The 27,045-nt window shown below is 44.9% G+C and overlaps 2 protein-coding genes across 4 annotated transcripts in view; one reads left to right on the plus strand and one right to left on the minus strand.

Moving 5' to 3' along the window:
* Positions 1 to 11,040, minus strand: part of COL4A1 (collagen type IV alpha 1 chain) — a 164,000-nt gene extending 152,960 nt beyond the window's left edge. The window contains 1 exon segment of the mRNA XM_028526657.2: positions 10,925 to 11,040. Within this exon segment, the coding sequence (XP_028382458.1) occupies positions 10,925 to 11,008 (84 nt within the window). The 5' untranslated portion in view covers positions 11,009 to 11,040.
* COL4A2 (collagen type IV alpha 2 chain) overlaps positions 9,355 to 27,045 on the plus strand; it is a 188,051-nt gene continuing 170,360 nt past the window's right edge. The window contains exons 1-3 of one of the 3 annotated variants that reach the window (XM_036011456.1): positions 9,355 to 9,941; positions 11,787 to 11,869; positions 11,990 to 12,044. In XM_036011456.1, coding sequence (XP_035867349.1) covers positions 11,826 to 11,869; positions 11,990 to 12,044 — 99 coding nt within the window. In that variant the 5' untranslated portion in view covers positions 9,355 to 9,941; positions 11,787 to 11,825. The other 2 variants (XM_028526656.2, XM_036011455.1) reach the window with 2 other exon arrangements.

Consider the following 27,045-nt stretch of genomic DNA (forward strand, 5'->3'; position numbering starts at 1 on the left):
CGTTAGTTACTCTCAGGAAGAAATGGTGGAAGACCTCTTCCAAGTGGCTATAAAATACCAGCTGTCGGAGTATCTCAGATTCTGGCAAGAATCTGAAACTGTGGCAATGCTGCCACTTTCTATACAATTCACTACAATGTATTCATTTCAATTTGCTTCTGTTTGTTTTATTTTTGTCATGCTTCGAAGCCCAGTTGCCCACTTGGAATACATTAGAGATAGAATTATGCACTTAAAGTTATGCAATAAAAACATATTTGGTTACTTTTAGTGTGTAAATCTCATTATACTTCAAACATTTGTAAATTTTCCAAGAAGTTCATCTCATCTTAAGGAATTAAATAGAGGTAAATGGAAGATATGTTTTAGTCAATGTAGTTTTAGTGACAGATGAATATCAATAATGTAATAATAATAAAATAAAAAATAAGAGCTAACATTTCTTAGGCTCGTGGCAATCACTCACGTATGTGCTTTACACATATTATCACGTGTACCATTTTCACAACAATCTTATAAAGCAACAGTATCATTACTTCTATCTACAGATGAAAAGCACAGAGGGGCTGAATAGGTCAGCCAAGGTCAAATAGCTAGTCACTGGTAGGTCAAAAATTCAAACACAGGTGGTCTGGCTCCAGAGTCTGTGATTGCATGATGTTCTTTCTAAAAAGTCAGAACATAAGTGAAAACTTTTGGGGCAAAAAAAAAAACAACAATGAAGATTCTAATTTTTGGCATAATAGCTATTGTACCATTATCATTATTCTTCTTTTACCTTGGGCATGTACCAGAATAAAAAGTATAAAAACAATTCCAATCACTTGCATATTTTCTGACCCTGAATGAGTGCTCAGCACACATTCACTGAACAGATTTTGAATGTCAGAATCAAGAAACTGAGTTACCAACCTATTAATTTATGCTACATGCTTAAGTGAATTCCTAGCCTTACTTGGTTTATTTTCACTACATAAAAAACAATGGGACTTTGGTTATAAATTGGCTTCTAGCCTAAAACAACACACAAAGCTATGTATGTTTTAAATGAATTACTAGTCAAGAGGAAAAAAAAACATATCTATTAACATACTAATGGGTGATTACTCCATAAAAGAAGGGAAAATAACTAAGGTCAACAAGAAATAAAAAATGATTAATTATAGAATTTTTTTAAGTTTTAAAAGCCTAAATTCCAGAATAAAGAAATACAATTGTATTATTTTGAAGTATGTGGGAAAATAAAGTCTAATTATTACTAAGGCGCCCGATAGTTTTTTGTTCAGAGTTAACAAACTCTGTCAAAACTGATAAACAAACTGATAAAAAGCATTTGTTGTTAGCACGTTTATGCAAACATTGTGTGTTAAATATGCGGTAAGAATGACGGATAAACCAAGAAGACAGCCAGCTACACGTGCTATGTGACAAAGAGTGTCCCCTCCCCAGTTTATCAGTGAATAGCACTGATTCCGGACCAAGTTTACATATTTATCCAAAGTACATCTGACCCAGGGGTTGAACTACCCACATTGAGGTACATTTTTTCCCATCACTGACCCATTTTTCTGTTTTGGCAAGTTAATCTTAATTTTATAGGCCATTTCCTGACCTAAATTTAGTAGTTATTTTAAACCACTAACCCCAAATGGTCTTTAATCTCCAGGAAATGGATTTGGCCACAACACGATACAAAACAGAAATTCCTCACAGGAGGCCAAGCGGTCAAGACACAGATGAGGTGTGTGAGGGCGGACACTGCAGGAACCTGAAGTCACATCACAGGACAGGAGTCCAGCCTCACACGCTCCGGCTGGGTTCTGCAGCTGGCCAGCCTCTACACACACAGTCCAAGCCCACTCTCAGCAGGTGTGTGGGAATGAACAGAGCCACCAAAGATGGCAAAACTCTGACAAGGTACATAATCATGACACACTGCACGTCCCATGTTCGGAGCAGGAAAAGAGGACCACAGTGGATAAGAATCTTCTCTAAGCACCAGCTGCCCCCACCTCCCATCAGCCAAGCCTTCTCCAAAGTAATTCCTGAGCATCCTGACACTCAACTCATGCTTCTAGACCCTCTTCCCGCTCCTAACCCTCCACATAACACTGCAGAGATGAAACTGACCTGGCTGGCAGTAGCAACAACCAACAAGAAAAAAAAAGATAATGATCACTGAAAAAGTCACTTTAAATGCAATGGTTCATCTTCTATTGGAGTATAAACTAATGTCCCGGAATAGCCTGTTCATAGCTCACATCCATCAAACCACTTCTCCTGTAAAAAGAAGAGAAGGGATGAGAACCGTGGCCTCCAGACCCACACCATCAACATCACCTGTTGGAAACGTAATTCTCAGATGAACCCCACACCCCCTGAATCAGAAACCCTGGGAGTGGGGGCTGGCACCTGTGTTTCATCAAGCCCTCCAGATCGCTCTGCTGTGAGCTCAAGTTGGAGAACTACTGGCACAGGTGACCCTTCTGTGGTCTTCTCCAGCCCCAAGGTGCCTTGATGGTATAATTACTTTGCTATTTGTTGCTCGATTTAATTTAACAAACAGAATAATGCTTGGCACAAAGCCAGCACTGTATATATGCTTTACAAACATGAACTCGTTTAGTCCTCACACATGCGCTCTAACCAGGGTATTATTTTGCCCCAGTTTTACAGATGAAGAACTACAGGTTGAGGGAAGCAGATAACTTGTACTCAGTCACAGTCATAAGAGACACAGCTGGGAAACAAACCAGCACTCACGGGCTTAACCGCTAACCAGCACCCAAGGGCTTAACCGCTACGCGGAGCAACCACGTCACTGGACTATCTCCCTCTCCAGGTGTATCTGAAAGCCGCAACTATCTTTCCAAGAAGTTGTGTGTACATCTGCCTTAGATGCAAGCTTCTTAGAAAAACAGACATTTATTTTGCCTGGCTAATTTTAGAGTCCTTGAAATCAGGCTGAAGCCTCAGGTAGTATATGATTTCTATTTAATATGTAAGTTAGATTAAGCATTTTCTAAATGGGCATTACAAAAAAAAAATAGACCAAACTGGTGCTGTGGCCTTTTTCCCAAATAAAATCTTGTATGTCGTAGGTAACAATAATATTACCTCAACTCAAGCTCTGACACAGAAATAAGTCTGGACCTAGTAAACAAGTTTCATGCAACTTAGTAATAACTGTGTGACATTAAAATGTTATTGTATTCTTTTAAAAATTCTAAAATGCAACTCGAAAACTAAACCTAATTAAGAAAAGGAGTTGCTTGTATTTAAATGACTTTTTAAAGTTGACACTCTTGGAGACATGGAAATAAATGCTCCTGTGTGCAAAATAAGTCACTAGTAGCATGAAGGATAATTGTGGATTTTATAATAAATTTTAATCATTTTTTCATATTACAAAATATGCTTAATTTACAAAAGTATTGTTAGAGTTGTAGAAGCCAAATCTTCCTCTTATTAAAATGTACATTAATATTATATCTTTAAAAGACATGAAGGAAAAATAACAAAATAGTTATCATTGGCTCATTGGGTTTTTTGTAACATTCTGAAGCAGAAAACCCATACTAACTATGCTCAGAAATGTTCATGTGCTAAAAGACCAGTGTTGGGAAGACTTATCTTTGCGAAATGAAGACACACCCTGCCATGCTAGGAGTTCATGCAAAGTTTTGGAAACGTTGAGTTACAACTAGAAAACACTGGGTTTTGTTCTTCATAAGGTGATACATTTATTTTCTAAAGCAGAAACTCAATAAAAAAAATTTAAAACAATTTTAATTAAATGTCAAATATAGGAACACTCTCTTTCTAAAAGTTCCGCTGAGTTGGACAAACTTTATTTAATCAACTAAACTCTGAGTGAACATACAAATGGCTTCTCCAATTGTTGGTATATTTGGCGACATGAAACTAGACAACTGACATCAAATTGGCTTTTTCCAGGTCACAGCCAATATCTCTTGCTGTTACCTGAATAAGAAATGCCCACAGTACACTAAGACATCTATTCAGTAATAAACAATACTGATTCCAAAATTCTGATCAAAGTACTGATTCCAAGAGCAATACAAAATGAGGAGATTGGATAATTCTCCTTTATCAGCAAGAGACACAACCAAGAGATGCACAGAAGCCTGAGTGGCGTGTAGTGTATTGCTCTAATATCTGATTCAGACACTTCGAATTTGTCTTTTACTTTAGCACAAATCAAGCAAGCTTTAAAACTCCTATGACATAAAATGTTCTTACAGTGTTCAGATTGAAAACCAAATGCAGCAAAGCTAGGAATATTACTAAACCACGGAATAAACTATTTACATAAAGAGTTCAGCATTGTATACATTTCCAAGTTGTGTTTAGTCTATGGTGGAATATCTACTCGAAATTTCAAATTGAGAGGAAACACCTTCACTTGGCATTACTTTTCTTATGTTTTTTAAAACTACCACAGGGGTCAGCAATGTAACAGAATCTACCTGAGCCAGCACACAGCTCCCCTGAGACTCTCCTAGGGGTCCTGGGCAAATGGCAGCCAGACATATTAGAATCAATTATAAGTAATTAATGATTTCCCTCCATGTGTCAGGCACTTGCCCAGGCAGTGGGAACATTTTAACAAAGAAGCTCTGGCCTCCAGTACCTCATAATTTCGGAGGTGTCAAACCAAAAGAAGAAGACAACATGATCTCAGCCACATGGCAGTGACAGCACCCAACATTTCTTGAATGCTTACTTGCTTCAAAGCACTGAGCGATAGGAAGGTATCCGAAGACCCTGCATTACCCTCATTTAATACATTAGGGACCGAGGCCCAAAGGGATGACACTGCTCCCTGGAATACAGAGATTTGCTCCTCACAATAATTACCCCAGCTGCGTGTTGGAAAGAAGGGAAGAATAAGGGCAGATAAATTCCATGGATCTATATAATGTGAGAGGTATGTAAAACCAAGCCAAATTAAAATGAGATACTGCTACACACCTATTAGAATGGCCAAAATCCAACACACTGACAATGCTAAATGCCGGGGAGTATGTGGAACAACAGGCACTCTCACTCATTGCTGGTGGGAATGCAAAATGGTACAGCCACTTTGGAAGACAGTTTGGAGGTTTCTTATGACATTAAACATACGCTTACCCGACAACCCAGCCATCAAGTGCTTTGGTATTTACTCAAATGAGTTGAAAACATATCTCCACAAAAGCCTGCACAGGGATGTCTATAGCAGCTTTATTTAAAATTGCCAAAACTTGTAAGCAACCAAGGTGCCCTTCAGTAGGTGAACAGATAGATAAAATGTGGTACATCAGATAAGTTATTATTCAAGGCTGAAAAGAAATGAGCTACCAAGCCATGAAAACACATAGAGAAAACTTGAATGCATGTTACTAAGTGAAAGAAGCCAATATGAAAAGGCCACATTCTCTATGAGTCTAACTATATGACATTATGGAAAAGGCAAATCTATGGAGACAGTAAAAAGATCAGTATTTGCGAAAAGTTTGGGGTGGAGAAGGATGGATGGGCAGAGTACAGGGGAGTTTAGAGCAGTGACAATACTCTGTGTGCTACTGTAATGGCAGATACACATCACTATGCATTTGTCCAAGCCCACGGAATGCACAACACCAAGAGTGAACCCTAATGTAAACTACGGACTTTGGATGATGATGATGTGTCACTGCAGGTTCATCAGTGGTGACAAATGCACCACTCTGGTGGAGCACATTGATGATGGGAGAGGATATGCTTGTGTGGACATAGGAGTTATATGGGAAATCTCTGTACCTTTCTCTCAATTTTCATTTGAACCTAAAACTGCTCTAAAAAATAAAAACTTTAAAAATGAACCAAAACTACTCAGCCAGAGAGATAGAAACCTTTGGTCAGACAGTAGGCAGCCACTGTCAGATCCTGAGCAGTGGAATCGTATGGTCATAAGCAGGATCTCTGAAAGGAACAAGAGGCTGAAAGAAGGGGCGGGAGTCAGCAGGGTTTGTGGCAATGCTGGCACAAGGGGAGTAGACCTCCGGTGAGATAACAACCATGGAAAAAGAAAGCAGGGGGACTCTACGAAGCATGTCCATAGAAGGGTTGACCTGGTGGCTGAGTAGCATGGAGGATAAAACAGAGGGAAGAGGGAAGCCTCTCCAGATGTAGTCATGGTCTCATGGCCAAGCATCAAGAATATCAGGGGTGCCAATGACCAAAAGGGGAGAGTTGGGAAGTGCAGTTGGTCTGAGTGTAAGATAGTAAGTTCAGTTCTGGACATACTTGCTAAGCCTGCGATCAAAGCTGGACAGCCCAGGTAAGATGTTCCATGGGAATGTGAAGATACTAAACTGGAAGTTTGGAGTCACCCTCATGGAAGGTAACAAATCACAACAGTAGGTCTCCCCAGGTAATGAGGGTAGAAGAAAAAGAAGAGAAGAGAAGCCAGCTGAGGCCTACCCACATGGTATATCCACTGAGGGTTTGGGAAAAGGGAGAAGAAAAAAGAAGCAGAGAACTAGAAAGAAGACTAGAGTAGATTCACTTTACAGGAGTAAGACCAGGAGAACAATGGTGGGCGGGGGGAGTGGGGGAGGGGGGACATAGGATTGAACCAGCTCACTGTGCACCAGACTATAAATATATTAACCCCAAAGTAATTCTTATAGTGTTAAATTCCTCAAAAGAAATTGACAATTGAACTATGTTCTGATTTATTTTACATCCCCTTTCATTGTATGAGTAAGAATGGTAGGAATATGTCTTTTGTATTGTTCTATAGTCAACATTTTTTTACTGGTTGCTTAATAATAGCAGGAAAAACAATGCTCTAGTGATATTATTTTAGGCATTCTATTGTTGCTTTTGCTTACTCTAGCCCACAAACGCAAAACACCAAATCTGCTTGAGAGACATTTTAATGAAGTTAATCCTTTTTTCAGTTTCTGGAACAATTGTTATATCAAACATTGTATACCTCAGCAAAACAAGAATTGTCACTTATTCACTTCTTACTGCTCTCCTGACTTCTAAAAGGATTTGTTTTAGAAAGTCACTTGTGGGTTCAATTAGTCTGGAAAATCTTTACCAGCTCTTAACTAGATAGCTGAACTTGTTATGTGAAGTCCTTCCTTACCAGTCCCAAGACATTTGCCAACAGTCTTGTTAATGAATAATGTAAGGCTTTGTGAATTCCCTCATGTCCTTGCCCAAGTGAGGGGAGGTTTTCTGGGTCAGTTCCTAAAGGTGCGCCTGCCTAGAATCAGTCACCCATGCTGCCCTTCTCCAAACATCCCAGTGTACCTGCAGCCTCAGGAGAAGCACCACCACCAATCTCAGCGCCCTAACTCAGAGCTACGTGCTTCTCATCCCTGGGCTCCTAGACTTTGCCCTCATTGTCTCTCTACCCCTCGGAGACAAAAGTTCAGCTATCAGGATGGCTGATAACAGAAACAATGATATCTTGATATCTCAAAGGAGGGAACTTTAGAATCAGCTTTAAATTCAAAGACCCTCAGACTTGCAAAAAGACAAGTAGAATTACCACACCCATGTATGATACCCCACAAGAGTGCATATAAAAAAAAAACATTCTGGGTTTATAGTTTCTATTTCCTCCTCAGGTTTAGAGGTAGGCTGTACTCCCAGAAGTCTCTGAGTTCCCCAAAGCTGGGTTAGGTGCTTCCACGGGCCTTGGATTATCTTGATTGTAGCAATTCCCAGCATTAGGCAAGTTGTATTTGCCTCTCTCAGTATTTCTCTGTAGACAGGGAGCTCTCTGGAGGCACAGACTGAGCCCCAGTCACTGCTGCATGGCCAGCACCTGGCAGAGTGCATGGCATAAAAACATGGTCAGGGAGCATGTACAGAATGAAGGAAGGAAGGGATGAATCCCTGGGATGGGCACAGATCAGCCAGGGAAACTGAGGTACTGGGGAGTCCTCCACAATCATCTACTTAAAGCAGACACAAAAGTTAGGATCCTCTTGTCCCTAAGCCACTGTCTTCTGTGATGTGACTAATATACCACAAATAATTTTATAATAGTACATTCTTACACACACATAATTTATGTACATTATTTCTTCTGGAAGCATGAGAGATGCTTCCCTCCACCTTGGTCCTATTCTAAACACAAAGAACATGATGATTTGGATTCTATCTTCACCAATCTCACTCCCAAAATGTTGGGTTCATGTTGCTGTCATTGGGACTATATCAGATATCGGTCTTCTCATTTAAATTACATTTCCAGGGAAACATGGTCCCTACCCACATGGAAATTAAGTCTCACACCATTTGAGTCCTAAGTAATTCGGTCACAGGAGTGGTGACTCATGGTCTGGAGATGCCAGTATTGATAGGCAGCATCAGGACACTTGGGCAAAGTTTACATTTCTGATCCCAAGCAGTAATATGTCAAGAAGCATCATCACGCTTCAGGTAAAGTTCACCTTTCTGATCCTGAGAAGTAATTTAAGAAGCATCACACAGACCCACTGGAGGGGAAATTTGGAAGCAGCAGAAGGAATGATTCATTCAACCCAAGATAACTGTATGACTGAGAACACAAGGCACTCACCATCACAACACTTTGAGCACATTTTTGTCTCAGGCCTGTACCCTGTCCCTCCTTCCTTGCCTCAGAAAGACGAGTTGGGGGTAGGTGTGGCCAAAACCACTGGACGGATTAGAAAATCCATCCTCCAGTAAATGAACAGTATAACCACAGGAGATACGGTGAAATGTAAAATCAAACAGACTCTCATATGTAAAATAAATGAGTGCAATTTGTGCCTGGCACATAGTAGGTGACATTTGGATATACAAATGCAGGTCACGTGTGATTCAGATAATCCAAAGGAGAAGGTAATCAAGGAATCATTCATGTTAGCTTTTAAAGTAGCATTTGATTGACTTGTAACACCTTATCATTCAAAATGTATCTATAAATTATATTTTGCTTGGATCAATATTGAAGTTATTTCAACTTTTTGGTATACCTAACAGCTGATTTTGGAAGAAGTCAAGCAAAAAATGTCATTGATGACATGAAAAGTGAGACAATTTTTAAATTTAGCCAGATATTATTTTTAAAATGTATTTTCTTATACATACCCATAAGTCATATGCATCTCTTTGTAATTAAGCCAGGAAAAATACAGTGCAATGAAAATATCTGTTAAGTCAATTGGCAATCAAGGGGCATCTACATGCCAGAATTCTTAAAACACTGTGATAACTTGAAAGATGGAGCAAAGCTAGTGGACAGGAATGTACCTGGGCTTTAGAGAGTAAAGGGAAGTAAAAAATCCCCACCTCAACAGTAATGAGTTTTATTCCCCAGGTAAGAACAGGAGTTCCCATCAGTGACTGGCTGATTCCTTAAAGTCCTGGCTATTTGAAAAGCTAGCTCTTATAATTAGCTTTGCCTTATTAATATTGTCAATCAAAACATCTAAGTCCAGAGGTTCACATTTCCAAATAGAGAACTTCCTCTCATTGACTTGCCATCAGGTTTAGCAATCTTGCCTTGGTAGTGTTGTATCTCTGAGTCAATATTTCTGCACCCAAAGAAAGTGTTCTAGAGGCTTCTCTTTTGAAAGTAGTTTGTCATTGTCACTGGAGAGTGAATAACTGACTTCAGTGCAAGGCTAGACAGTGGGCTAAGAGCAACAATCTGAGGTTAACTGCTAGTGTAATCATTACTCCTTTCAATAGCCAATCAAGGCACTGCCAGCAAGAAGTCAAACTCTGGATGGTTAGACATGTGTGCATATTACCAGTTTATTCTGGCATGTAACAGTTAATAATCATATACAGTGAAGTGGAGTCAGTGAATATCATTCTTCCAGAAGAGAAGAAACAAACTAACTGAAAACCTAAGAGCAAGATTAGCATTTGAAACAGGAAAAGAGTCCGTGAGAAATGTGGTAAGTAGCAGTATCATTTTTAAATATTTGCGGGGTTGGGGGGGGGGATGCCAAATGTGTTTAGGAGCCACACCTTCCCGCAACTTCGTCTACAAGGCTTTGACACTAGGGAATAGCCGAGGTCTTTATTCTGTCAGAAGGGAAGGGAAGAGGAAAGAACAACGGTACATCGAGGACAGTCCAGAGCTGGAAGCCTTTACTCCTGCAGACTGAACTCCCAGCTCCATTCCGGACAAACACATAGCTGGAGGAAATGAAAACTAGGAAAACAATTTGTAGAAAGAACAATGAGATGGAGTTTCATTTTGGTTTCACACTCAAATATAAACGTGGTTATAATTTTTAAAATATATTAGTAAAAGACAACGAATCGACTATGGTAACTTTTTAAAGCTGCAATGCAGAAGAGCCCCACTTATGCTCTTGAGCGTGCTTTAGCAACAGCAAGTCGTGGGAAAGCAAAGACACAGCTGTTTCCAGGCAAACAGCCCAGACTGTTCAGCATCAACCACCAGTCTCCAAAAACGAGAGAAACACGCCCAAAGAGACTCCTGGGCACATGTGTGGGGCTCCGATCAGCGTGGGGAATGTGTGTCTACCCCTCCCGCCCCCAACTCAGCTGGGCACCCAGGGCAGGTGAAGGAGACCAGCCGCAGAGCGCCCTGCGGTACGAGTTCAAATCCCGCTGACTCCCGGGCACCCTCACCCCACACAGTGCGCACCAAGTTCTGGCTCGCTTGCTCCCCCGGCCCTGGGGAGTCCTCTAACTCGCCCTTACCCAGGCCACAACAAAGGAAGCTCCCCAATGGATGTGCGATCGCAGCCCACAGGAATTACCCCGGCAGATCGGGAAGAGTGCACCTGGCCGTGGTACAAGCGACCCCGAGGGGCGGGCAGGAGGCTCTGGCCAGGGACAAAGGGGTAGCGCGGAGCGCCCAGAGCGCAGGGCGGGGCGCCGGGGAGCCCAGCCGGCCAGGACTCACCTTCGCAGCGGCCCGGCTGCGCTCCTCGTGGAGCAGAAGGGCTGCGGGCAGCAGCAGCAGCCAGACGCCGAGCCCGGGCCCCATGGTGGCGCGCCCGGGGCGGCGGCAACCGGCGAGTGGCGGTGGAGGACGGCGGTCGGGCTCTTGGGGGCCGCGGAGGGCGGATCACTCTCGGAGGGCCGGGGCGTGAGCACGGAGTCCCGTCCGGGACGCGGCGGCTTGCAGTGGAGACCTGAGTGAGGCCAGGCGAGCTCCTCAATTTGTTGGCGCTGCCCCCTCCCCTCGGCGGCGCGCGGGCGGCGTCTCAAAGGGGAGGACCCTACGACGCGGGTAAGAGGCGGCGGGAGCGCGCGTCCCGGGGATTGTGGCTGCCGCGCACCAGGGCGCCAGGGTTCTGCTCCGCAGCCAGCGGCTTCCGCGGCGCGACCCTGCGTCCCCGCGCTCACTGACTGCGCGGAGAACAGAGGGCGGGCGCGCGGGCCGGGAGGCCGGCGCCCGAGGAGCCCGAGAGGGCGGACGCGCTGCTGGTGCGCCGCTGGCGGGCGCCTCGGAGGGGCGGAAGCCGGGCCCGAGGTGAGAGCAGCTCCGGGACGCCGAGATCTAGGCGGAGGGCACGGACCTGGGGCGCCCTATGCAGTCTGTTAGGAATGGGAGGGGAAGATGGGGATCGAGCGGCCGCGCCTAAGCAGCACCAACCAGGGCCTAGGTGGGAAGGCTCCTCTCTCTTCTATCTTGTAGTGCAAAGAGGTGGGGGGCGCACCCCGCTCTCCCACATCTCACCGACGGAAGCGGCGGCGGCGGCTAAGACGCTTCCCTCCTCAGCCCGTGCTTAGCCCGCTTTCTCTCTCGCTTTCCACGCTAGGAGGGACCGACCCGAGCCCAGACTGGCTGAATTGGGATCATGGGCAGAGACCAGTGCACGCCGTTGGGCCCTGCCCTGCAGCGGTAAGCGACTTTCTGCCTCGTCTCCGTGGCTCCCGCAAACGGGACCCTTCCCTGTAACTTTAAGGAATTGCCAAGCTAGGGCCGCACGCTCATGGCGCTTTTCCTCCCTCTCCCATCCAGGTGGCTGCTGCCGGTGGCCCTGACAGTGGGACTCCTGGCCCACGACGGCCTGGCGGTAAGTCCTGGCTCCCGTTCACGGGCTTCAATTCGCGCGCCGGAGAGTGGTTGGGGCGAGGCGTGCCCCTGCCAGAATGCAGCTGGTGCCTGCTCACCTGAGCGTGTGTGTGTGTGTGTGTGTGTGTGCGCGTGCGTGTGTGTGCACGCCCGCGTGCTGGTGTGCCCTCCTACAGCCCCTGCCCAGCCCAGGTTCTGAGAAAGCTCGCTGTCCCCAAGGAACTTCTCGGGTTTGCCTTCCCTTAGGTTTGCCACCGTCAATCTGTGCGTTACAGGCATCAGCCCCTCCACGGGAGCCAATAATTTAAAACGTAGCCTGCGGCATCCTTTTCCTAAGTTTAGGCAAGGCTCCAGCCTTAGAGCCAGGGAAGGCTGTCGTACTCAAAGCAACGAGGTGACAGGGTTCAGGCGAGAAACATTTTTGTGGAACTCGGCAGCTGGTACTAGGTACTGTACTGTCCTTGGCAGAGAGTTTTCTTGTGTTTTTAAACGAAAGGCTTGGGGGGGAGTGGAGGGAGGGGCGGGGCCGGGCGTAGAGGACTGCCAGCGAAGTAGTTCATTGTAACCTAAGGGAGGGAGGAAACAATGGCTCAACCCTCGGTTTTATGCCAACGCTTGGTTTGGCCCTGGAAGAGCCACAGTTGGAGCTGCTAAAGCTCCCACCTGTGACCCGTTACTGTGTGCCCCTCACCCCAGAAGCCCTGTCATTCCAGGTAGCTCTGTCAATATTGTCATTGTACTGGTGATTGCACTATGGGATTTTTAAATTGTGCTTAATTAATAGGAGCCACTTTCACCGAGCTTTATGTAGTGTGAATGAACTGCCACAGGTTTGGTGGGTCTCTTCAGCTGAGGACACAAATATTTAAACTGGAGCTCAAAATTGAAGGGACTTCCTGGGTGTCCTGGACCCCATCCTCTCTGTACTGTGCTGGAATATGATTTCTGTTACACCTGCTTTCCCAGGGGACTCCTGTTGGGAATTCCCTCTCTTCTCAAGGGTTCCCACTCTGGGTCAAGTGCACACACAGGGTCAATGGGAAGCTGTATTTGCGCTAGTATTTAAATTCTGTTATTTTCACATTGTTCTATCATCATGTAAAACAAAGATTTTAAAAGGCTGTGAGCAAGGAAGAACTACCCTAGCTTGGAAAAGAACCTTTAGCCTTATTTTTCTGCTGCCTTGTGCCACAGTCCAGGAATTGGGAAGTTAAAGACTTTGACCAAAATATTCCAGGCCAAAGTTTTCTTAAAACCCAGATCTGTTTCTGCCTTTCTACATGTTCTCATGTAAGAAGATCAGAACCTGGATATTTGACTCTTGTGGGTCGTTATGCACATATGACATCAGAAGACTTTGCTCAGTTATGAGCCAGAACGATATGCACACATTCAAAGACAAATGCTGTTTCTAGAAAGGAAAGCACAGAGTCCTGCATTGACCATTCTGTTTCCCACACCCCTTTGTCCCCAAGAATCATTTTTGTGACATCAGTGTTTTCTTTCCTAAGGTTGGTAAGAGCCCCAGAAATCTTATCTAGGACTGATCCTAAAATTGCTGAAATGGGCTTCATGTCAAAATACCTGGGTCCTAAATGCAGCTCTACCCAGGCTCATAAATCCTGGTTTCTACACTTTGAACAGGAGAATATTCCCCAGCTTCTTACAAAGACCATTTTTCCGTCACATGTGATACACCCCTCTGCCTTCCTCCAAAATCTGTCAGATGCTGAAAACTCACCTAAATTCCTTTGCTCTCTAATACTCAGGTGAGACCTAGGCATTTATTGTCTAGCTTTTCAGAGTACAGTCCTTGGACACCTACACTCACGTGAAAAGTCCAGTAAAAAAGTTCAGACTTCTGGTCTGCAGACCTTCTCATCAGACTTCCTGGGGTGGAGCCTCGGAGTCTGCATTCCCACCTGATGCCAGAGTTTTGGAACCACTGAGCCAGAGTATTGTATTGAGGGACAGTGGGAATAACTTGTCAACTTACTTAATGTCCCCAGGCTTTAGATTCTAAATCAACAAATAAAAACAGATCAATACTTCTGACTTATTTTATTAGAGACATATTAACAGTCGTATTCTGTGGACATGCAATTTGTGATGTTCAACAATGGGTCTCCTATTTGTTAACTTCTTACCACTAGGCAGAATAATGGCCTTTTATGGCTATTACTCATAAAATAATTTCTCCATCTTTAACTGTGTTCATTAAAATAGTTCTCTTAGTTGTCACAGGTTCAGCTCCTCCCCTATTTGTGTGCTGTGCTCAAGAATCCTATCTCATTGCCTATTTGCACCAAGGACTCTTTCCAGGGATAGGTCAATTCAGTGAAAGGGGCCGTTCATTGTTGTTTGAAAAGGTTATAGCAGAAACAGCTACAAATAGTTAGCAAAGAGAATAATTATTGAATGAATACTTCCTATGTGCCAATTTGTATGTCTTAATCATTCTGAGCCTCATTGAAAAACATATCTATGACATAGGTAACTATTACCCCCCCATTTTACAGATGGGAATGCAGAGGCACAAAGAGTTTAAACAGCATGCCCAAGGCCTCTCTTTATAAGTGGCCCACATGGGATTTGAACCCAGACACTTGCTCACTGCACCAAGTTTCCCAGGGTCAGACTATATGTCAATAGTGTGGGTGCTCCTGAGATTCGGTGTTTGAGTCTTCTACTTGTGCTTTCTCCTTGCTCTTAACTGTGACTAACAAAGTGTTGTGTTGAGAGCCTGGTTCTCCCCTACTCCTCTGATGCTTTGCTCTAAAGAGCAGGAGCCCAGAGCCAGGGCAGAGCAGTATGATCAGGTGTCCAAAGGAGAAAAGGAAGCAGAAAACCCACTGGGCAGCCTGGGTGCAGGACCCAAAGTAAAACACGTGTGCTTTGCATGTGCAACTGTGGGCAGCACTCCCTGTTGTTGTTCAGGGTGCCATCTTGAATGCAATGCCAAGGTGCCAAGTGCATCTGCAGAGAGCCCTTCCTAAAAGGCAGTGCAGCATAATGGCTACCACCCCACACTCTGAAGGCAGACTACCTGGGGGCCATTCCCAACTCTGTGGCTGATGAGCTGCCTACCCCTGGCGCTCATCCAATCCCTAAGTCCTACAGTGGGGATGTTACCAATGGTATCCACCTCTAGGGTTAGGGGCTCTCAGATGAGTGGACATCTGAAGTGCCCTGGAGTATGGCACAGAGCAAGTGCTTGAGGTGTCTGCTGGGCCTGTGTCAGGAAAGGTTCTGGTAGCAGCATACTCCTGGCCTTCAGGGCGACTTAAAAGCAAAAGCACTTACTGCAGCCTATGCTGAGCATTGCTAGTTATCTTAAGAGATGGGGCAGCAGCCTTGAAGATCTAAGAAACCAGTCCTCTGTGATTCTGGGAGGAAGAGAATTCCAGAGAACAAAGACCTTCTTTCCCTTAGATTAAATATGCAGAGTGCCTGGGCTGACCTCATGACCTCAGCTGGGGATACAGGCCACAGACTTTAGATTCTCATAGGTATGAGGGTGTACGTAACCCCGTGTGTGCCCCAGAAAATGCTGGGCTCCAGACTGCCCTCAGCGCTAGCTTCATTTCCCAGGGTGCCTTCTAGGAATCCATGCCCTGAAAAATACACTTGAGAAATGATGCTGCTATACATGGCCATACCTTTCCCTCCAAGAAAGAGAGAGAGAGAGAGAAGGAAGGAAGGAAGGAAGGAAGGAAGAGAAAGAGCAGCAGTAGTAATATGTTCTAAAGGTTTCCTCTTCTTTCAATCATTTTATTTAAAATATGAAAAAATGTATAGTGCTAAGATGCTCTCGATGCTGTATTTAAGAATCACAGAGAACAGCTCTCTTCCAGAATTCCCTAGAGCTTTAGTCCTATTGTTCAAAATCTCAACCCCCTAAGAAGAGAAGGAAAATATCACAGGGCTTCTTCTTAGTGGAAAAACAAGCGTATCTCAGAGGCAATTAAAGCAGTTCTCCATGGTGGCTTGCATGACTTGGCTGTGGCACCAAACACCAGGGACTCATCAGAGCATCATCCCAGAGCTGGACAAAGACATGCAGGGAGGATGGCGGGACACAGCTCTAGCTCCATCAGCGGGTTTATTTGGAACCAGAGAGAAAAAAAAATTGACATTCAAGTAGGAATTCTAGAATAGAAAATAAAACTTTGCTAAAATAATAAAAATCAAAGGCTTGTCTAACTATCTTTTCCTGGAGAAAGGGTAAAAAAAATGGGTGACACACTCCAACTAAATCATAGAGAAAATCTGAGGAAAAATGAAAGTGTGGTAACCACGCAGCTTTTCAACATTATGTCTGGTAGTGATGATAATACAGAAAAGATGGTCTTGAAATGCCTTGTTCTTTTAATCTGAAAAACAGTATTTATCTTTGAGTAGAGGACTTCAGAGAACGCTCTGAAATTGGCCCCTCGCTGTATTGCTGGTATCGGCTGGTAGGTGAAATTTGGAAGCCCAGGCTTGGCTGAGTCAGCTCGTGAACCAGGCAGTGTGTGCCTGGCTGGTAGCTGCTGGGCCAAGGACCACACAGTATTCTTGGGGATCAACAAAGCCTCATGGCCATCTGGCTACTAACTGACCGTTTGACCCAGGACCAGTCACTTAATGCTTTGGTTCTGGGGCATGAGGGAAGGCTGAAGAAGAGCTGCTGTGTGGTGTCCGTGCTGGGGTGCTCCAGGTGAGCTGGAAAGTCAGAGCTGAGAACACAAGGCGTCCATACCTGCTGCAGGCCGTTCCTGGGCTGCGGCCGGGAGATGATTGGCCTCTCGTCCTCCCAGCTGTGTCATTGGGGATATGAATGCGGTTCCAGGAAAGCATTTGGGCTGCTCCAGGATATGACTTAAAAGTAAAGATGCTACATCAGGCTTTTTATCTTTAGGGTGTGAGAAGCTTCCGGAATTCAATGAATGGAACTTTGATGAGATGAGAGAATGAGCAGGTCGTTTGGTGGCTGCCTACTGCCACTCCTCTCGTATCTCTCCCTCAGTGAATGAGACTCTCCTGGGACAGATGAAAACCTGAATGACTCACTAACCTTGATTTTATGGGCTTCCCTGTGGTGTGATGTTTTCTTTTGATTATTCATGAAAGGAAAAGAGGATATCTAATCTCAGGGAGATTCATGGCAGGTAGTCCATCCCAGCCTTGTGGTCAGGAAGCGAATTTCAAAGGAAGTACAAGTCTCTGGCAGCTCCGCCTGTAAGTGTTGCCTGTTAGACATCAAGCCCCTGTGGTCCTGGATCTGGTCTCCTCGTATTGGTACCGCCCCGTCTCCCCCTGCTCCTGGCAGACAGCTGATGCGCACTGAGTGTTCTGTTAGCTTGTGTTCTGCTGCCTTGACTGAGGCTGCCTTTTGAAGCAGCAAATTCTTTTGAAGAAAAAAAAAATGTTCTTCTAAGTACAGTGCAGTATCCTGAAGGAGAGAAATAACATTAGTGGAAAAACTGCCAAAATTCTGATGAGTCTATAGTTTAGCTACTGCACTCATGTCAATTTCTAATTTTGACAAAATGTGCCAAAGTAATGTAAGATGTTGACATGGCATCATGGTGTCTGAGCAAAGGAGACACTTTGAACTATCTTTGCAACTTTTCTGCAAATCTAAATTATTTCTGAATAAAAATCTGCTCTTGGAAGCCAAAGACCAGTGACATTTGGCACGCATAAAGCAGAGACAAGTGCAAAGAAAAAGCTGAGAAGCAGCAAGTCTGAGGCAAGTGAACAGCAGATGAGGCAGACAAGAGGAAAACACAGTTCCCATTCTTTTCTCTACTAGACTAAGGAAACAGACGGCACTCCTGTGTACTTGGAAACATAGCAGAAGTAGCCCTTGTTGGGGGATAAGGCTTTGGTCCCTGTAACTTGGGTGGAGTCCTGTGTGAAGAGAGGGGAGGAAAAGAATCCTAAAGGTGTTTCCACAGCCCAGAATCTCATAGGGAGTCTGCAGTGAGCTGCAATAGCCTCCCTCTTCTTGACCAATTGATGGTGCAGGGGAAACGGTTGCATGGTTGTTTTCCTGAGCTTGCATTGGCATGGCAGGATTGCACAGTGGTGTCACTTCCAGGGAGACATTAAACTTGCATGCCTAGAAAACTGAGTTGGTGGCAAGAAAGTGGCTCTGCTGGGATGTCTGGTATCCCTGAGCCCCACCTCCGCATACCCTCCCTATAGGCCCGTGGTGGAATTTGGAGTTAGCAGTCTCCATGTGGCCATAACTTCTATTTCAATTACGGGCTGGGAAAAAAGGGCCAAGAACAAGGATGGCCAGTGGCCAATGGCTGTTGCCTGACACCTTTCCCTCTGTCACCACCTTGCAGGAACAGAGCAGCCTCTGTCCCCTGGCCCTTTCCAATTCTGTTTCGTGGCTTTCTACATACACACCCTATCTGCTCTCAGGAACCTGCAGCCCCTGTGACATGAAGGACACCCTGCCCTATGAGAGTGCTCCTGCAGCAGATATCAGAATGCCTGTGCCTGGCTAGAATCTCTGTTCCTTAAAAATTGAGAGCCGTCCAAGAATCTAATTAGAATGTCCTCTCAAACCACTAGAACTTTTATCATTAGAGATCAATGATCTTAAATCATCATTCATAACTCTTACAGACATTACACATTTGTCTCACTCATTCTCACTGTAATTACTGCTACCACAATCCAAAGGTTAGGGCAAGTTATCTGTTATTTGTTCAGTACGTTGTATGCACCAGGACCTGAAACACAGCAAACACTCAGTAAAGTGTCTGTTTCAGAAACGAGTGGAGATGTCGGTTAAAAATGAGTTAGCTGAAAGTATTCACACAAATCTTTTGAATGAGGATGCAGTCATGGAACAGCTAATGAAAGATGAGATAAAAATGCCGTTTTACTAACTGTGGGGCTTTTTCCAAATGAAATGCGTCCCCCCACTGGATAAGGCTGGCTGTATGTGATGATAAAGGGGGCATTGATCCATCTGTGAAAGATTTGCTTTTTCCCCTAGGCATTGTTTCAACCCCACCCATAAAATTCCCATGTTGCTGCTTTTGCCCAGGTCAGTGATCTCCATGTGGGAACTACAGAAGAATTTGTGTTATCGAGTTACAAGAACTTATTTTCTGATACCTGGTAGAAATTACATAACTATGTCACTCTGCATGTGGAGCACTTTGGGCTGTGTGGAGTGATGTGGGCCCGTGAGAACAGAGGAAAGGGCTTTTGCTGGCGGACACGATCAAAGACGTGTGCTCCCTGGGAGGCCTCCAAGGCTCTGGTTTGTCCATTAGAGAAAAGAGACACTGATTACCAAGGACTGTACAGTAATTGCAAACTGGTGTCAGGAAGGAGGGACACAGGAAACAGACCAGCCCAGTGGGACCTGCTAGTGTGCCCTCCCTCCTCTGCCCTTACCTCACTGACGCTGGCTCCAGGTTGGAGAAAAGGAAGGGGACCTCCGGGAAGGTCTTGGTGGGGTCCCATGGAAACAACGTAAGAATGAGTAATCCTTGAAGATGCTTCTAGTGATCCAGATTCCCCCCGGGACAGCCAAAATAATCCACCAAACAAACACAGCAACTCCCGTTTGTTGAGCACAGTGGTGCCAGGAACTAATCTAAGCCACTGACACATATTACCTGCTAAATGCCCACAACTCTGCAATTACCCCACTTTATGATGTGCAGACTGAGACACACACAGGTTAGGGTACTTGTTTAGGTCAATAAGGAATAAAGTTGAGGATGAAGCCCAGGACTCGCTGATTCCAAAGCTCCTGCTCTTAACCACTGTGCTAGGGTAACAAATCCCTAGCTAAGAATATATACGTATTTTTTTCCAAATCCACAAGATGTTGGGTGCATAAAATATGTATAGTATCTAATTATATCTAAATATATGTATGCTATATGTAAGTATGTATATATTACTTATCTACATGGAATATAGATAGATAATAGATGTATATGATAGAGATAGATGACTGATAGAGGTAGATAATAGAGTAGATAGATGATAGACAGATGAGAGAAATAGAGACTGCCCAGGCAGAGGACAGGAGAAGGACTCTCTCTAGGGAGCATCAGGCAGACCTGTTCTTCTTAGGGTCCCTTTAGGGTCTGCAGAGAGGCTGACCTGTGCTTGCAGGTGACTGAGCAGCTCGTGCACTCTAAGAAACGAAAGACTCGAAAGGCCGCACTCAGGACAGGCCCATAAAGGACGACCAAGGAAGGCAGGAAAGTGGGCGCAGGGTTGTCTGAGAGGCAGAACAGAGTTCCTGTGGAAGTCTCCTTCTCCAGGTCCTCTTCAAAACTCCAGGCCGTGAAGGTGTATTTACTGTAACCACGTGAAGGGGAGAGGGGCATGTAAGCACAGCATCGCTATCTCAGAGCTGATGGAGACGCTGTTGGACAGTGGTCAGTCCTAACTGGGGGAAAGATTTACTGAAACCCCCTGGAGAGTAAGAGGCCCTCCTAAAATTATCTTAGCTCTGCGGGAGACCCCCATGGTCAGCAGTGGAATGATGACAAAATCCCTTTTTTTCCTGGAATAAAGCCAACTTCCTTATGTTGGGGCTGTTTTTGCTGCTGTGTTGTTTGTTCTGATGTTTTTCATTGGCGTTTCCCATGTACCAACAGGTAGACAGGTGTGGTCTATTAAAAAGTGTTGGAGCATCTAGGTTTGAGTCCAAAGACTGGGAAAAGTCACTTTTCGTCTCTAGGCCTCCTTTTCTTCTTGTGTAAAACAAAAATGCTAATAACCATGTTACAAGTCATGGTGAGATATATGGCCAAATGAACATGTCCAATCCTACTAGGAATAATATGTACTTACAAGTTATATACACAGATCCTCTCATGGGTTCAGGTCTGGGTCCAAGTGAGGACAGACCAAGAGCAGTGGGATGTGTGGGGGGGTAGGGGGTTCACCGAATTTTTTAAGTTATATTTATCATCTGGGATTATCCATGTGTAGAGAGCAACCCTCAGAAGTTCAGTATTTGAGACCTAGTTTCTCCCTCCTTTGACTATATTAGACTTCCAGTACATCAGATTTTACATGCGATTGTACTTATCAGCAAACACCTGCAGAAGCTGCGGAAGCCCCCTGAGACTTAGAACCATGCTGTTCAGAAGGGAGCACTAAAGAGCAGGACGGTGGCAGGGGGTTTCCAGGGAATAAGGCTCGCTTGGGTCTCGGATTGGAAACCTGCTTTTGTTACTTTGGCTGTGTGAATTTGGACAGATTACTTTTAAGTTTTCCTTGCATTTCTAAAACTGGAATAAAAATTGTTCTAACTCATAAGTGTGCTCTGAGGATAAAAGAAGAAATTGCATGTAAAGACCTTAGCAATCTTAGCATTGTAGTGCTTGCTAAATGTTAGCTAATGGCTACTTGGCTACTTGGTTTTAGGTTTTAGTTGGTTTTGTTTTGTTTTGTTTTGTTTTGCTTTTAATTAAATATGGGTCTTCATGCTCAAAACATTAAAAAAAAAAAAAAAAACCCAGAACGCTTGAAGACACAGAGAAAAGTTCAACTGTTACTAGAGTTTAGAGAAAAATTATTGCAGGCCTCCCCGCCATGACAGGGCGTTCTCTGTGTGTGGCCTTCAGGGCAGAGAAGAGGAGAATGCCCAGCAGGGCACAGGGGAGGGGAGGACCTGGGCGTGGTGCACTAGGCCAGCAGGACTGAAGGGGTGTGGGAGGGAATTGGGGTGAGGGCCTGCCATCTTCTTGGTGCGGGGAGGCTGAGCTGTGGACAAGCTCACCAGTGAGAGAACAGTTCACATGGCAAGGTGGGTGCAGGGGCATCTTCCCACTGCCTTGGGACAGGCGTTTTCATTTTCTTAAGTTTGAGAAATGCCAGCAAAAAAAAAAATAATAATTTTAATTAAAGGAAAGTCAAGGTATAACTAAATTATTTCCAGAACAAGTGGAAAGACTTAAAAAACAAAGAACATCTTGTTCAAATAATTCTGCGACCCAAGTGTAATTTAACAAAGAAAGAAAACTCAAGAGGTTTTTTGGTCTGGCAGAGTGGCTTAGAAAACATCCAATAGAATCTTAGGAGAGAACTTCCTTCTTGAAAGAGCAGAAGGCTACTGTCTGCACCCGCCCTGGCCATCTCCTAGCAGGGCGTTACCAGCACTCCCTGTCTGCTGTGGCTGCACCAGTCAGGATGAACAGGACACACAGACAAATCTGTTTCCTTCCTCCTGAGCACCCAGGTGAGCAAGGCCAGTGGGTGGATTCAAACAGTAAGATCCAGCTAGAAATTCCAAGGAGGAAAACCACCCGTTTCCTTTTCTTTCCTACTTAAATTAACCATTGTCCTAATTGTAACAACTGTCCAAGTACAATCAAGAGCCCAATGGGGGCCTGAGATAGTCTGTTTTCCTATCTGAAAACCACCTTTCTTTTCTACCAGCTCCCACCAGGGTTCCCGCTCCGCCACCCCCCATCCAAGACAATCTTAGCTCAGACAGGATTTCCTTCATCTTAGTCATCAGCTTTCATGGTCCAGCCTCCCCTTCCCATTGCAAAACAAGGAACATTAAGAGAAAATAGCCTGAAATGATTTGTGACTTTTATGCCAATACGTGTAGACATCAGTGTTTGTGTGTGCTTACCAACATCAAGATGCCAGAGGTTGGAAAAATAAATGTGTTTCTCATTAGGTCACCTGATACAATGTCTTCAGCTGTCTTCTTTGGCTTTTATAAAACTGCCAAAGAGCAAAACACATTCATTTTAATCACATATCTCAAAAGCTGCAAAGTTAAAACAAAAGTGACAATTTTGGCAAAAGTCATTCATGTTTTAGATGAAGGCTAGTAGAATGATGGGTCAGATTGGTAACATTCCCTGCTAGTACTGGATCTGGTTCCCACACTCACACAAGAATTGACCTTTGGGACATGACACAAAACATTCTTTCGAAGCCTTAACAAATTTCCTGGGGTCTGGAAGGATGCAATGCAGATACTTGTCAGTTCTGCTCTTGATTAAAATGGAAACTCAAGTCACTCAACTCTGGCTGCCTGTGCAGGAAAGAAAGTGTGCACAGAACAAGTTAAGGGGCAAAATTCAGTCCCTCAGTACCCTCCATCTAGTTGTAAGTGCATGTGCCTTCTCTCTGCTCGCTCTCTCTCGCTCTCTCTCTCTCTCTCTCTCCCCCCCCCCCCCCCAACCCACTCCCCCACCCCCTGCCTCTCGTCTCTCCCAGTAGTGCAGCAATACTAGTAATACTAGTAGCAGCATACCATTCTACCATTCCAATTGAATTATTCTTGCCAGGAGATGAAAGACCAAGATTGCTCTCTCCCAATTCTTGTCACTGGAGTCCTATGAAGGAAGTTGGGCAGGGGGAGTAAAATATCTCTTCACAGATTCTAATTTCCTCTTTTGTATCTCTGTTCCAAAATTTCTTCACCGAGACCCTGTGTTCTTCTAGATATAAAACTTTGCTCAAAAAAACGGATCTGAAATCAGTTATTTATGTGCAGAATTTCCCTCTGTTTTCCGATAACACAGTGGACCTTGGACTGGCTGGACTTTGGGATCACCTAGGGAACTTTGTGCATTGTAATGCATGGACCCTGCTCTTCAGATATTCTGAGTGAGCTGCTCCGGGGTGGGCAGGCTTCTAAAGCTTCCACCTCTGGATTAGGCAGAGATTGTCAACCTGGGCTGTACAGGGCAAATCACCTGGGGAATGCTGGCGCTGGGCCCGTCCCCTGGAGCTACTGGGATTTCTACAGGACCCTCAGAATGACTGTAAAAGAATTTAAAGCTCAGGTAGAGATGAACTTCACCCTTTAAGGCCAGGGGGGCTGTGTTCACCAGGAGGTTCCGTTTCTCTGGTCCTGGGCTCTCCACCCACCAAACACAGCCTGTGTCCTAGGAACGTCCTACCCTGTACGCAAAGTAGTTAGGCACAGCTGGCAGTATACAGCCCAGGGTCCTCTCAGGCCACTGGTGCTGACCCAGCCATTGGACACCCCCCACCCTGCCCAACCCCACTGCTTGAGTGTGATCCTTGCTCCTACGACCTCCGGTGCTGTGATTTGTGGGTGATATCTTTGTCCTCCAGCAGGAGCAGTCTGCTATCTGCTTCTCATCTGATTGGAATTTAATGCTCTAGAAATAAATGACTTATAACTTAACTTTACCTCAAAGAGGGGAAAAGTAAGGTTAGTCATGCTCACTCTTCATTGTTTTTTTTTTTTTTTTTAATCTAAAAATTCCTTAAGAAGAAACAGCAGGTAAGACTAGAACAAAGAATGGCTGGACAACACTGATGCTTCAACTAACTGAAAAGGTTGGTTCCCCTAGAACAAAATCTAACCCCAGGACCATCTGCTCCTGTTTGGTATAAGAACACAAGAGCAAACCAGACCAGTGTCTCAAAAGAAAATAAATGTATTTAAAGGGAGATATACATATATACATGTATTTCATCAAGTTTTTCAATTGCCTTTTTCTTTTTTCTACCATACCATTTACAAAATCTTTATTTTTCTAATTCTTGAGTTAAGGGCAAAAGAATAAGGCTGTTTATTCAGTTGACATTTTTGCTTTCATTTTGGCTTTTCTTCCTTGGCCTTAATTAACTGCAGTCTGGGAGAATAAACAGGAAAAAAGACAGACGTCGTGAGGTTTTTCTTAGTTCCTCGCATTTAAAAAACCATTTCAGGTCTTTATTCTCTCTAAGCATTTCATGGGTTAAGAATGAGGTAGATTTCTAAAATAAAAAATAAAACCTTGACTCACGATTCATGCATCACATATACAACTAACAGTGTTTGTAAACTAATCATTCGGAAGCCATCTTACTAATGTCACCTCAGGTCTGTGATATATGTAGGGAAAACCTGCATGGATTCTTTCATACTTCTGTTTTCTTTAACGCTGGTACGATACACATAACATAAAATTTACCGCCCTAGTCATTTTTAAGTGTACAGTGCACAGCAGTAAGGGCATGTTTGTTGCTGTGCAGCCGGCCCCAGCGTGTTTACACGCACTTGCCTGTTTCAGGGACCTATGTCGGTGGAATCACAGTATTTGTCCTTTTGCAGCTGGCTTATTTCACTGAGCAGAGCGTCTTCAAGGTTCACTTGTGTTGTTGCATGTGTGAGAATGTCTTTCCTTTTTGAGGCTGGCTGAATAATATTCCTGTACTTTTTCAAGTTATTATTTTAAAGCTCAGTTTGGCTTTCTTGGTTGATAGGTTTCAATGGTTAAACTCAGGTTTAGAAGAAGGGACTCAGAGCTCAGAACCAAGGGGCATGCGGGCCAGTCAGCCATGGGCTTTCTGACTTCTGTCCCTCAGGCTCAGAAACCTTGCTCCTGCCTGGCTGCCTTCAGCCCCTCTCCTCTTGATGTTCATCTTGCTTTTTGGGCAAATGTTGACACTTCCTGGTAGAGAGGGTTCTGATCTTCCTCTGGGTCAAGCATGGACATGCAGGTGTGAAGTTCAGGAGTAAGACCTGGGTAGGAGATACAGATGAGGTTGTCACAGATCTGGTGCCACCCCTGAGGCCCTGGGACTGCACTGTGTTTCTCAGGAAGAAGAGAATAGAAGTCTCGAGACGAGGGAGCCAGGAGGAAGCTCAGGAGAAGCTGCAACTCAGAAGCCTGGGGAGGAGGCTATCTTCGGGAGGGTGTCACCAAGGCCAAAGTTTTGCCAATGGGTTTGCCAGATTCAAAGTCCCTAGACCCCTTGTTCCCGTAGTTCTGGGGTCACAGATACAGTGGGATGGGGAGACTCCAGGACATGGAGATTAGAGATAGGGAGTCTGAACTACTCTGGTCAGTGTCCACCTCTAGCCACTCCTCTTCCCCTTCCTGCCAGATGCCAGGCTCTCAAGGGGCTCGGAACTTTTCCTGTGCCCACCACAGTGACCTGCTGAGAGAGGCTTAAAGAATTTTATTAAATAAATGTGTTATTTTACCATTCCATGGGAAGTCTTAAGATATCTCAGGTTTCTAAATAAGCGAGACTGATCCCATGATTAAAAGGCTACCCAGGCCACCTGGGCAAGATCAGCTGACTCGGGAGGGAGGACACCCAGGGGCTGGCTCTTTGGGTCCCCTTTTCAATGTTTCCGTTTGACACACTGATCCCAAGCTCTCGTTTTGCACCAATCCCCCAGCTCCCAGACACTCTCTAAATCTTAGAGAAGCAAATGGACAAAGGTCTTGATCTACAAAAACCTGGAATTCTATGGTGGGCAAGGAGGTGGCATTTCTCAAAGAGGCTGAGGGCCTGTAGCCACATTACTGGTTTAGATTCCAAAGACAGAATGGGTTGAGATTCCCTGGTTATTTTGTAATTTCTCTTATGCGCACTGTTAGTGGGACCATCAGCAGGCTCCCATCCAAGACTCAGGAAGAGAAGAGCATCTGTGTGAGCCACCTGCCTGGAGCTGTTGGGATGATGTGTGGATGCCTGGCATCAGTTGCTGTGTGCTTTTTCTTTTTCAAGTTAGTTGTGTTCAGTATGTCTCTTTAGTGAAGTAATACTCGTTTCCCTGCAGCTGTGTAGTTGTGAGATCCAGGGTTTAAATGAGTGTCAAGGAAGCTGTGAGGCCAGTTGGAGGGTCTCTCTCCCAGCCAGAGAAACCTGGGGGAGATGGCTCTGGGGCGTCTCCTCTTCCGGCCTCCACTGTGCTCTTGATGGGAGGGCACAGGGGTGCAATAAGAAACTGACAAAGGAAAAAGGGCTTCCTCTTCCCCCCTGACCATGGGCACCAGGAACCCTGTGAGAGCACGGTCCAGGTCATGGGCCTGCCGACTCTCCAGTACCCAGTGCAAGGTTGAGCTGGGATCTGACTCGCAGGACAAAGCCGACTCCAGCAGGAGGGAAGAAAGCAGGCAAGTCGGGAGTCCTGGTCAGAACCAACACTAAAGTGTTTGGTGGCCTTTTCGTTCAGAATCAGTGCCATCCCTCAGAAGTATGTACCTGAGGTCAACCAATGAGGAGCTCCTCTTTCATTGGCTTCACTC

This window comes from Phyllostomus discolor, chromosome 11 (assembly GCF_004126475.2).
Source record: "Phyllostomus discolor isolate MPI-MPIP mPhyDis1 chromosome 11, mPhyDis1.pri.v3, whole genome shotgun sequence".
Classification (NCBI taxonomy): domain Eukaryota; kingdom Metazoa; phylum Chordata; class Mammalia; order Chiroptera; family Phyllostomidae; genus Phyllostomus; species Phyllostomus discolor.